Source organism: Perna viridis, chromosome 3, assembly GCF_037379345.1.
Source record: "Perna viridis isolate PV_CMFRI_1.1 ecotype Kerala chromosome 3, ASM3737934v1, whole genome shotgun sequence".
Taxonomy (NCBI): Eukaryota; Metazoa; Mollusca; class Bivalvia; order Mytilida; family Mytilidae; genus Perna; species Perna viridis.
In genome coordinates, this window is record NC_142447.1 from 56,953,712 (window position 1) to 56,967,702 (window position 13,991).

The 13,991-nt window shown below is 34.2% G+C and overlaps 1 protein-coding gene across 8 annotated transcripts in view; it reads right to left on the reverse strand.

The window, feature by feature from the left end:
- LOC148623032 (leucine-rich repeat serine/threonine-protein kinase 1-like) overlaps positions 1-13,991 on the reverse strand; it is a 66,310-nt gene that overhangs the window by 23,661 nt on the left and 28,658 nt on the right. For 4 of the 8 annotated variants that reach the window (XM_088573508.1, XM_088573511.1, XM_088573506.1 and 1 more), the window contains exons 6-11: positions 7,111-7,328; positions 6,260-6,420; positions 4,992-5,158; positions 3,411-3,546; positions 2,509-2,638; positions 1,160-1,183 (exon numbers count right to left, since the gene is read on the reverse strand). In XM_088573508.1, the coding sequence (XP_088429634.1) occupies positions 1,160-1,183; positions 2,509-2,638; positions 3,411-3,546; positions 4,992-5,158; positions 6,260-6,420; positions 7,111-7,328 (836 nt within the window). Of the gene's footprint in view, positions 1-1,159; positions 1,184-1,241; positions 1,254-2,508; positions 2,639-3,410; positions 3,547-4,991; positions 5,159-6,259; positions 6,421-7,110; positions 7,329-13,991 lie in introns of all 8 variants that reach the window. The other 4 variants (XM_088573512.1, XM_088573510.1, XM_088573507.1 and 1 more) reach the window with 3 other exon arrangements.

Here is a 13,991-nt window from a genome sequence, read left to right on the forward strand (position 1 = left end):
AAAAGTTTAAAATACATTGTAGGCAAAAATGAAATGAAATGCTTCCCGGTATGTAGCTTGACACACCCGCAAATATTTAACCCAAGTATAGACACACCATTCAAGCTTGACACAGCTCTGATTTGGATTAAAAATAAATGATTGACACAGCATAAGGATCTGACCAGGCTGGGTGGTCAAAGAACTTTAAAATTTGCAATAAGACATTAACAAAATAAGACACAAAACTCACAATTTAAATACCACAAATGAATCACATTGTCTATTCATCTGTACCTTGCAAGAACTATTCGATTTTCGTTCTTTAAATTGGTCCCAAAACAGTTCCAAAGGGTCTAAACTGTACCTTTTTTAAATCAATATCAGTCAATGTAACACAATTTCATATAGATTTGTCCACTTATTACTTAAGTAGATTTGTCCACTTATTACTTAAGTAAAATGCTGAAACCAGAGAAAAAAATGTTTGCTCTTTTTGGACCAAAATTTACAAGAGCATTAGATTAACAAGTCCAACCATCTTAGTACAGAACCTTGTGGTGCAATGTCATAGAGAGCAATACCCTTTTACTCAAGTTATTGTCCAGAAACAAAAATAGAAGTTGGCCTTTGACCCCTTTTTCAGTTCCTTATTCCCAAATGCTGAAGACCATCCAAATACTGTGAAAGTACATGTACTTTAAATTGTGGGAACCAATTTTTGTGGATTAGGGAAGAAACACAAGTTTGTGGATTCTTGAATTCGTGGTTTTGATGTTTTCAGTATACATGTGAAAGGGATTCTCCTTTTCGTTGGGAACCAAATTTCACGGTTTAGCCTACCCACGAAAACAATGAAAATTTGTACCCCACGAACAATAGTACTTTCATAGTAATCAATTACAATCCTCTTTTTTGAGGTATCAAGCCTTGTGCATTGTATTATAAATTTGTAGAGACCTTTACACTCCGACTATTTTTTTGTGTGGAAACCAGAAAAATGTTTCTTTCTGACCCCTTATTTCTTCCTAAATGGTTAAGTTCATACTTCAATATTAGAAATGGAATTCACAAACAACTCTTTGGCCACAGTCTTTCTACATTTTAGTGTTTAGACTGCCTATTATTAATCTTTAGAATTAAAAAAAAAACAAATATTCTATGAGAATGGTTGACTTACTGGTTTAATAGAAGAAAAGATAAACTGAAAGATAAAAGTTTTTAGACATGAATTAAAAGTTCATCTTGTTCTTCATACTTACTCATATAATAAACTATAAAATGTAAACAACTAAGACAACAATAGGATATGAAATGTATCATACTCACACTACACAGAAAATTTAAAAGAATTCTAAGGCAGTGCCCTTAATTACTCGGACATGGAATAACATATATTATAATGTAAATAAAAGTTACAACATTCATTAGATTCATTTTTTCTCATAAACTAAAAATTTGAAAACAGTACATAAAACATCTGGACACACCTCAGTGTAATCCAACCTCTCTACAAAACTAAGTATAATCCAACCTCTCCACAAACCTCAGTGTAATCCAACCTCTCTACAAACCTAAGTATAATCCAACCTCTCCACAAACCTCAGTGTAATCCTACCTCTATACAAAACTCAGTGTAATCACATCTCTCTACAAAGGTCAGTGTAATCCAACCTCTCTATACACCCAAGTATAATCCAATCTCTCTACAAACCTCAGTGTAATCACATCTCTCTACAAACCACAGTATAATGCAACATCTCTACAAACCTAAGTATTATCCAACCTCTCCACAAACCTCAGTGTAATCCAACCTCTCTACAAAACTCAGTGTAATCCAACCTCTCTACAAACCCCAATGTAATCAAATCTCTCTACAAACCTCAGTGTAATCCAACCTTTCTACAAAACTCAGTGTAATCCAACCTCTCTACAAACCTCAGTGTAATCCAACCACTCTACAAACCTACATATAACTCAACCTCTCTACAAACCTAAGGGTAATCCAACCTCTCTACAAACCTCAGTGTAATCCAATCTCTCTACAAACCTCAGTATTATCCAACCTCTCTACAAAACTCAGTATAATCCAACCTCTCCACAAACCTCAGTGTAATCCAACCTCTCTACAAACCTCAGTGTAATCCAACCTCTCTACAAACCTCAGTGTAATCCAATCTCTCTACAAACCTCAGTGTAATCCAACCTCTCTACGAAACTCAGTATAATCCAACCTCTCAACAAAACTCATTATAATCCTACTACTTTACAAACCTCAGTGTAATCCAACCTCTCTACAAAACTCATTATAATCCAACCTCTCAACAAACCTCTGTGTAATCCAACCTCTAACAAAACATCAGTAACCTGTCTGAAAACTTCAGTTTAAATCAATCTCTCCTTACAATTAATTTTTTTCTCTACAACCCTTGGTATAAATGATGCCATCCACAAACCTTAGTATAAATGAACCCCTCTTAAAGCCTCATTATAAATTAACCTCTTGGAAAACTCAATTACACACAATACCTGTTAGAAGATCTAGGCCCCAAACAGTTGTGAGACAGGTCAAGAAAAATCAACTGATAACATTCCCAAAGACCTGGTAATGGTAATCTACAGATCTTATTGTATGCTGCATACAGCTCTACCAGACAACCTGCAAATGTAAAGTTTATTATTTAATTTTCAAAATGTGAAAGCTCTGTCTGTGACATATACTGAGAAGGATCTACTTTAAAAAAATCAAATATTTACAACCAAATAGGTCTCATCAATACTTAGTATCGGGTCAGTGAACCTGAAAATATATGTCTATAGTTCATCAAATAAATGGGTGTAAATTCTATCAGAACATTGTTCTTATAAAGTACTGGTACCAGACACTAAATATTTAAAAGAATTTGCAGCCTCTAGAAACAAATACCAAAATAGACATATGGTAAACATACCTCATTTGACAGCCTCTAGAAATAAATACTAAAACAGACATATTGTAAACATACCTAATTTGACAGCCTCTAAAAACAAACACTAAAACAGATGTATGGTAAACATACCTAATTTGACAGTCTCTAGAAACAAATAATAAAACAGATGTATCGTAAACATACCCAATTTGACAGCCTCTAGAAACAAAAACTAAAACAGATGTATGGTAAACATACCTAATTTGACAGCCTCTAGACACAATACTAAAACAGATGTATCGTAAACTTACCTAATTTGACAGTCTCTAGAAACAAATACTGAAACAGACGTATGGTAAACATACCTAATTTGACAGCCTCTAGAAACAAAAACTAAAACAGACGTATGGTAAACATACCTAATTTGACAGCCTCTAGACACAATACTAAAACAGATGTATCGTAAACTTACCTAATTTGACAGTCTCTAGAAATACTAAAACAGATGTATTGTAAACATACCTAATTTTACAACACTTTCATTGATTTCTTCCAACTGGTTGTTATTTAGATATAAAGTTCGCATGGTTCCACACCAGTACTGCTCCAAACTTACAGGACAACGATCTAATTCATTGTGGGAGAGGTTTAATAATGTCTGTAATATTAAAAAAATAGCTCATTAAACACCATGTACATACATATATAAAACATTTAGCACCTCTATTTACTCCATACATTCCGTCCATGGTAGAGCTCCTTACATACCTCTATTTACTCCATACATTCTGTCCATGGTAGATCTCCCTACACACCTCTATTTCCTCCATATATTCTGTCCATGGTAGAGCTCCTTACACACCTTTATTTCCTCCGTACATTCTGTCCACGGTAGACTTCCTTACGAACCTCTATTAACTCCATACATTCTATCTATGGTAGAGCTCCTTACATACCTCTATTTCCTCCATAAATTCTGTCCATGGTAGAGCTACTTACATACCTCTATTTACTCCATACATTCTGTCCACGGTAGAGCTCTTTACACACCTCTATTTCTCCATATATTCTGTCCACGGTAGAGCTCCTTACACACCTTTATTTCCTCCGTACATTCTGTCCACGGTAGACCTCCTTACACACCTCTATTAACTCCATACATTCTATCCATGGTAGAGCTCCTTACACACCTCTATTTCCTCCATACATTCTGTCCACCAAGAGCTCCTTACACACCTCTACTTATTCCATACATTCTGTCCACGATAGAGTTCCTTACATACCTCTATTTACTCCATACATTCTATCCATGGTAGAGCTCCTTACACACCTCTATTTCCTCCATACATTCTGTCCACGATAGAGTTCCTTACATACCTCTATTTATTCCATACATTCTGTCCATGGTAGAGCTCCTTACACACCTCTATTTACTCCATACATTCTGTCCACAATAGAGTTCCTTACATACCTCTATTTATTCCATACATTCTGTCCACGGTAGAGCTCCTTACACACCTTTATTTACTCCATACATTCTGTCCATGGTAGATCTCCTTACACACCTCTATTTACTCCATACATTCTATCCATGGTAGAGCTCCTTACACACCTCTATTTCCTCCATACATTCTGTCCACGATAGAGTTCCTTACATACCTCTATTTATTCCATACATTCTGTCCATGGTAGAGCTCATTACACACCTCTATTTACTCCATACATTCTGTCCACAATAGAGTTCCTTACATAGCTCTATTTATTCCATACATTCTGTCCATGGTAGAGCTCCTTACACACCTCTATTTACTCCATACATTCTGTCCATGGTAGATCTCCTTACACATCTCTATTTACTCCATACATTCTAGAGCTTAACTGATTGCTGTTATGGCTGTTATAAATATTGGCTATAATCAAAGAAAGAACAAATCCTGGTCACATTTATTCAGTATTTTTGGAAAATATCTCAATGCTTTGTGCTTTTAAACAGTTTACTTCATGCAAATTACAGCTGATGACTTAACTCGCCATGTAACAATCCCTAGTGATAGGAAGGATACCAGACTGTTACCAGACATTACAGTAGGTAACCTTACTCACCATGTTACAATCCCAAGCATTTGGAAAGGATACCAGTCTGTTATGACTGACATCAAGTCTAGTTAATCCACAACACTGTCTGATGTACTCAGGTGGTAACATTTCTAATTTATTGTGAGACAAATTTAAAGTTGATAATTTTTGGCACTGTACACTGCCCACATCTTCTAAAATATGAAGAAAAAGGAATTCATTGCAAAACATTTCTTCCAAACACACTTAACAGGGAGAAAGGAGAGTGCAGAATAATTCAAACAAAAATGTATAGTTAGGAATTGATTTATTGCATAGAGAATGTAAAATAACAATAAGTGTTCCCAATAATTATTTCAAAAACTAAAATGATTTCTTGAACTTAAAAAGTAAAAGTAGATTGGAAATCTGCACAATGTTTACAATATGGAACGTCATTCATTTTACTATCCTCCCAAACCCAGTTCCAATAACAAACAATTTATTAAAATACCAGTATTTTAGGTAAATACACAAATTCATTTACAGTAAAGAACACATACACACATATATTACCGGTATGTATTTTGATAATAATTCATCATACATTTATATGATTATTTTATTTCAAAAAATGATGAACAACGATCTGACTAGGTACTGAACAGTCAATGACCTGACTGGGTACCGCTAAGTCAACGATCTGACTAGGTACCGCTCAGTCAATGATCTGACTGGTTACTGCTAAGTCAACAATCTGACAAGGTACTGCTCAGTCAATGATCTGACTAGGTACTGCTCTGTCAATGATCTGACTAGGTACTGCTCAGTCAAGGATCTGACTGGTTACCGCTCAGTCAACAATCTGACAAGGTACCGCTCAGTCAATGATCTGACTAGATACTGCTCAGTCAATGATCTGACTAGGTACTGCTCAGTCAAGGATCTGACTAGGTACTGCTCAGTCAATGCTCTAACTAGGTACCGCTCAGTTAACAATCTGACTAGGTACCATTCAGTAAATGATCTGACTAGGTACTGCTCATTTACAGTAAAACCTAATACTGGTCAAAAAGAAAGCCTGTACTCACTAATAGGCAATGCTACACCAAATTAAAAGATTTTTGCATATAGAATTAAAAGATTCCTCTTTGTCAATTTCAACACTACTCAAAAAAAATATGGCCCTGTAATTAATATCTTTAACAAAACTTGCTTCGTATCTAACTCTAACATCATCTGACACTACAATACACTCAAATCCCTAACAGTTCTTCCTTGTTCACAGTATTGCACAAAATTGAGGTCTATCTTACCTTTGTTATGTTTTGTGACGACAGAAAAACGATTTGGTGGAATTCTCAAGAGATACTTAAGGCAGTTATTGGATAGATTAAGAATGACTAGACTTTGTAATTGGAACACTTCATGACAAACATCCTCTAATTTGTTGTTCCCAAGCTGTATCTCAGCTAAACTGTTAAATACAAAATATATTAATATTCAATTATTCTGCTAAGTATTGGTCAAAACAACCTCTGCTTGATCTGATGAGTATATTTTTGCTTGTATACAGTACCACGAGTAAAATGTTTTTGTTAATGGAGTCAACCATCTGAAACATAGATCCATGAAAAATGGATCACTTATCTTCATTAAAACAAATTCCAACATTTCTTCATGTACATGAAAGCTAAGGATGAAGCTCATTGAAGTCCTTTTGATAATATAGAAGGAGTTACATTTACAAGATATTTAGACAAACGCACTGACAGACACGGAAGTAAACAAGGTTTATGTTTTTACATATCACATGTGAAGTTATTTTGTGTCAACTAAATACATGAAATATGAGTATGTAATTTAAAAAAAGAATACAGTAATGGATTGTCATGATAAAGAAATGCTGAAATTTATGGTATACCATTGATGCTGTCTACGAAGAGTTATTAACAAAATCAAACAAGTTTAGAAACCCTTGAATCAGGATTTGTTATTTTGTGCCATTTATATGGTTAATATGTCACTGGTTTCCATTTTGTATCTATTGGCATATTAATACTGCCAACCTAGAAACAGTGTCATGCTTCTGATATCTACTTAATATTCATGTTAATCTTGTATTGTATATATGACAAAGTTAGCTAATGAAAAAAATACAAATTACCATTGGCACTCAATAGATCCTTCTGGTCCCTGGAACTTGACAAGATTGTTATTGGCCAAGTTAAGGCAGACAATACTGGGTAAGCACCATGGTATATTTAATGGTAAGGAGGTCAAATTGTTATTGTTTAAGTCTAATTCTACCAGAGTTTCTACATAAGGGGATATCCAGTTGTAATGAAACCCTCCAAGACTTATCTGTCTGTACTTGGCAATATGCTGAAATGTAACAATCATATTCGTTCCAGATCTACAATCAGCATTTTTTTCTTTTATAGCAGAATAAAACAGGTAAAATTTCATAAGCTAAGTATCATGAGAGGCCACTAGAACCCAGGTCCATTCAACCCTTTTACAAAAATAATCCTTGAGTTTATATTGTATTATTATTATTTAATGAAACAATGCATAACATGATACCTTAAAGTAATACAATAATATCATGTATCGTCATATAGTATTGGCCACAATTCCCTTACATACACAGAAGACAGTCTTTATTTAGTCATTAAAGTCATTTCAATTCTTACTACAATTGTGTAAGGGCATATAAGAGATTTTCAGTTTTACAAGTATGACAGAAAACTAAATTGGAGATTGAGTAAGAAAATAAGCATTTTTTTGTTATGAATCCAGACAGAAAATAAAATGAAGGTATCATTCTGACCAATAATGGATACTGATGATTCATCCATAAATATTCACACCACTATACAATAACTAGAATAATTATGTGAGATGGTCAATTAAATTGCAATGTAGACTTGTAATGTGTTTCGAGGTGTACAAGTATAGAACTATATAATTAATATTAGTTGTTCTATTACAAGCGTTCTTCAGAATTCAAATATGTAATAAATATAAACCATCATTTCCTCTGGAGTGTTGTAAATAATGATACGTAACAGTGAACTTTCTAATACAAAGAAATTTATGTTTAACAGAGAAAACAATAAATTGTTCCAACAAATAAATAACCAAAAACCAAAAATAAATGGGTCCTCCATCCATTAGTTACTATATTGCTTTATGCACATCAACATATGATGGCCAGCCTTCCTATAAAATTTTATTACATTCCCTTGAGCAATTTAGGAGGAGTTGTGCTTACGTGGTTTAAATATGTAAAACCCTTAAGTTGGATTATCTCCTATTGGAGTCCACAAACAGTAACTAAATTCCTTCATGCACATCAACATATGACACCCAATCTTCTTATACAATTTCACTGAATTCCCTAGAGCAGTATAGAAGTTGCACTGACGAGATTTTAACATGTAAAACTATTAAGTTGGAAAGAGTAATTAAGGGAACAAAGATTTAAGCAGAAATAAAAAGAATGTAATTCAGGGACAAAGACCAGACATGGAAAACGGACAAACACAACAAAGAACATTAAGTAACTAAAATAATAAATACAAAGTAACAAAAGTAAATGAGCACCTCAGACTCCACTAAAAATTGAGGAGCATGGACCAAGTGCACTGGTAGGGTAAGCGTCCTCTGCTTTTCTAGAAACACCCACTCAGTTGCTCATAAAGTCAAGTTCCAGGTAGATGAAAAACAAAGAAGTTTTCATGGTGCAGATGGATACACTGTAACAATCCATGAGTTCAATCACATGTTCAGTCTGCAGATCATCAATTCCAGTACAAAAATTCTGACTATTTCAAAATTATCAAACCATGTTCCATCACTTTAAATGACATATTTGACTACAACGATGACAAAGCACATTGCACCATATCAAAATGTGGTATTAAAAATTACAAAGCATGCATCATTCTTACAACCAACTCTTACTTCTCTAGTTCCCTTACAAACAAAACCTTCCACACAAGAAGTAACGATGACTTAAGTTACAAATCAACAAACTTAATATATGGATTAGAATGCAACTTTTGTGATTTAGTATTTGTCGGAGAAACATGAGAACGATTAAACAAAAGAATATGCAGTCATCGTTCAGGAATTAACACCACCAAATTCCTGACAGTTCAATCAACAAGATCATTCAATCCTCTTCATGAAAGTTCGTATTTCAGAAAAAAATTTACCATCCTACAAACAGTCCCATTCTAAGTAAAAACTATCGTAGGGAAAGAGAGGTGTACTGGATACACAGACTAGGTACTGCAATACCTTATGGATGCAATGACAACATCAAAACTATAGGAAACCTTTCAAGCCAATATCACAATAGCATAAATGTGATGAATTTATTTGACAAAAATCCAAGATGGGAAAGGAGTCATGGCCATCGCCACTATACGTCACCTAAGTTACATGATGTCTCCATAAATGGTCTCCTTCCTTTCATGCAAAAACCTCTTGGACTTCATCACATTAGGACCAAACTTTATTCTATACCTCTCACTCTACTACACTCCCTTTACAAAACAAGTCTTGACACTCCTGTTTCTGACCCGACCTCATCATTATACAAATTTGTTGCCATCATTTTGGATATTGGTTTCCACAAACTGTTTAAACCAGTTTGTGTGAAAAGTCAAGATGAAGAAAAACGATCATCTCCTCCACTACCGTTTGCCAACAAAGGTATAGATGCAATTAATTTGGCCAACATCCTCCATCACAAAATTGCTACCAACAAAATTCCCTCATATTTCAAAGACAAATCCATACCGATTATTTCATATACCTATACTTCACCCATTGCATCCAAAATTTTCAATTATAAAAGGTTATTGCAGAAGCTCGAGATTGAGGACTTCAAGGCTAAACCACCTGACTGTTCTTGCAAAAACTCTCCATTCAAATATGGTCCTTCTGGTCACGTCATTATGGAAGATTTAACCATCATCGAAAACAAATCTCTGCGTAATATCCTTTCTAAAGGTTCCAAGTAATGTGAACCACGCTCCATAAATTGAAATTATAACATTAAAGTTCTTATGGATGCCGTCGAGGACTATGCAAGAAAATGGATAAAAAAATTTTAAAAAACCAGGAAGGATTCTCTGTCAGAGTGGTTAAAGGTTGTGAGGTCTTTAATTTTAAAACGAATGAAAGTTTTAAGCAGGTCAATGAATGCAAAGGCTACATCAGTTTTCAAAGACCCTGATGTAGCAAATACATTGTCTACTATACATGACAAGTATGTTGTCGTACCAGCAGACAATGCCCAAAACAACATTGTTTTTGTCTGCAAAATGTTTTACATCCAATGTATATTATCAGAGGTAGACGTAGAAAATAAAGCAGTGATAAGACCTATACTGCTACCACACTCTCCAAAGAAGAGATTGTGGAAAACCACAAATCTGTGCTATCCTCTTTTGGTCTCTCTACCAAGGATGATGATTGTGATTTACCGTCTATGTATTGGATTCCTAAACTCCACAAGAATCCATACAAACAACGTTTCATAGCTGGATCTGCAAATTGTACCAACAAACGTCTTTCAAAACTTTTAACTTCTATACTCACAACTGTCAAAGAGGGTCTGCAGTCCTACTACAACACTTGGTACTTCCGTAGTGGTATTAATTCAATGTGGATCCTGAAAAATTCTAAAGATCTTTTTGATAAAATCAGTTCAAACTATAATCTGAATATAATATCATTAAATCCTATGATTTTTCAACACTGTATACTTCTATTCCCCGTACTCAGTTAAAATCCAGACTTAAAAACATTATACATTGTTGTTTTTCCAAAAAAGATGGTATACCTAGATACAAATATATAGTTTTTGAAAGAGATTCCTCATACTTCGTAAGAAATAATTCCAAACCATCTTCCAAATATACAGAGGAAGATATTTACAAAATACTGGAATTTTTAATTGACAATATATTTGTCAAGTGTGGTGGACATGTTTTTCAACAAACGGTCGGCATTCAAATGGGAACATATTGTGCTCCTTTACTTCCTGACCTATTCCTTCACTCATATGAGGCTGACTTTATAGCTTTTCTGATACAAAAGAAAGAATATCATTTGACTAGATCATTCAATCTCAGTTTCCTCTATATAGATGACATATTATCTTTAAACAATCCTAATTTCGGGGATTTGATACATCGCATCTACCCCAAAGAACTTGAGATATAGGATACTACAGACACTATGAAGTCAGCCTACACTTAGAAATCGATGGTAAAGGAAAACTATTGACCAAACTTCACAACAAATGTGATGACTTTTCATTCAGCATTGTCAACTTTCCTTTCATCTGTGGCAACATCCCTTCAGCACCTGCATATGGAGTTATGGAGTGTTCATATCACAACTCATATGTTATGCCAGAGCTTGTCGAAACTACACAAATTTTTTTTATCGTGCTAGAACTCTGACAAATAGGCTTCTGGAACAGGGTTATGTTGCTACAAGATTGAAGTCATCACTACAGAAGTTTTTATGGTCATCATAATTAACTCGTGGATCATTATGGTGTATCGATCTGCACCATGAAAACTGATTTATTCAACGGGTCATAGTTTTCCTTTCCTCGTTTGTCTACCCTGGACTTGACTTTCTTATGAGCAACTCGGCGGGTGTTTCTTTGTTGCAGGACACTTACCCTACCAGTGCACCTGTTCCATGCTCCCAGTTTTTAGTGGAGTCAGAGTTGCTCATTTGCTTTTGCTACTTTGTATGTATGATTTTGGTTACTTTATGTTCTTTGTTGTGTATGTCTGTTTCCATGTCTGGTCTTTGTTCCTGGATTACATTCTTTTGATTACCACTATAACCTTGGTTCCCTTGATTACTCTTTCATGATGACGACCATAAAACTTCTGTAGTGATGACTTCAATCTTCTGTCCCAGAAGCCTAATTATAAGAAGTCTAACGTGATACAAAAAGTCAGCGTAGTTACGGCAAGCTCTGACACAACATATGAGTTGTGATATGAAAACTCTATAGGCAGGTGCTGAAGGGATGTTGCCACAAATGAAAGGAAAGTTGACAATGCTGAATGAAAAGTCATCACATTTGTCATTAAGTTTGGTCAATAGTTTTCCTTTACCATCAACCTCTAAGCGTAGGACAAGATATGAGTCTGACTTCACAGTGTCTATAGTATCCTTTATCTCAAGTTCTTTGGACTAGATGCGATGTATCAAATCCCGGAAACTAGGATTGTTTTAAAGATAATATGTTATCTATATAGAGGAAACTGAGATTAATACTAGCTAAACGATATTCTTTCTTTTGGATCAGATCAGCTATAAAGTCAGCCTCATAAGAGTGAAGGAATAGGTCAGCAAGTAGAGGAGCACAATTTGCTCCCATTGGAATGCCAACCATTTGTTGAAAAACATGTCCACCACACTGGACAAATATGTTCAAAAAAAAATCAAATGACAAAAAAAATGACAAAAAATCTATAAAATATTCCAGCATTTTGAAAACATCTTCTTCTGTATATTTGGAAGATGATTTGGAATTATTTTTTACAAAGTATGAGGAATCTCTACCAAGAACTATATGTCTATAGGTGTACCATTTTTTTTTAGAAAAACAACAATTTATAATGTTTTTAAGTCTGGATTTTAACTGAGTATGGGGAATAGAAGTATACAGTGTTGAAAAATCATAGGTTTTAATGATATACTCTAATAATAATCTTGAGTTGAGGGTCTCCAGAAGATCTTTAGAATTTTTCAGGATCCACAATGAATTAATACCACTGCGGGATTACAAGTGTTATGGTAGGAATGGAGACCCTCTTTGACAGCTGTGAGTATAGCATTTAAAAGTTTTGAAAGACATTTGGTGGTACATTTTGCATATCCAGTTATGTAATGTTGTTTGTATGGATTCTTGTGGAGTTTAGGAATCCAGTACATAGACGGTAAATCACAATCAGTCTTTGGTAGAGACCAAAAGAGGATAGCACAGATTTATGGCTTTCCACCATCTCTTCTTCGGAGAGTGAATCAAAGGCCATAACACTTTCAATCAATCAAAACCTTCCATCTTGTAATACAATTTCATAGAGATCCATGAAACAGTACATATTTTGTTTTATTTTGACTACTTTAAATTGAAAAACACAAATTATGCACTTTTAAAGCAAAGACATGTGGTTTTTTTTTTGGTACTACATGGTATGGGCATTTCATCAGAAAGTGTTAAATGGTATCACCATTTCAAGGTCACCTATTATTAAGACCAGCACTGTTGCATCCTAGCATGTATCAAGTCACCCAAATATTATAAACAAATACAATGTTTATGTAATAGAAATAAAAATAAACAAAACTAGACATGTGATAGACCTTGATAATGCATTTTATACCTACTAGAGTGTAAGAACTTTGAGACTTGACATATACTGATAGCTTATTAAAAACTGAAAAACAAAAACTTTGTAGCATAGTATCAACCCTATCAGTAAATTAGAGATAATACATGTATATATATAATACTGCATAAAAAAAGTACAAATTACATACTCAACACTTTTCAATCATGCCCCTTATTTTTTAACACCAGCATAATAATCACAGTTTTCTACAGCTATAAGAAACATTTAAAATACAAATGTGATAGCTTCCCTATCATAGGTTACACATATCATTAAAATGCAAAATTCTAGTAAGTTCATGAAATAATACAATATCAACCAAGGATCCTTTTTATAAAAGCGTTATGGATGGACCTGGGATCAGGGGCCTAGTTTTTTTTTAGCATTTTAGGAGGAGTTGACATGTGAAACTGTTAAGTTGGACTTCCTTCCTTTGCCGGCATAAGACAATTATTGTATTCCTTCATGCAAATCATTATATCATGCCCAAATTTTCTATGAAATTTCATTGAGTAGTTTTGGAGTTGTTGAGCTTTTAAGATTTTAATATGTAAAATCAATATATATGATTATCTCCCTTTGCAGACACCTGACATTCCATCAT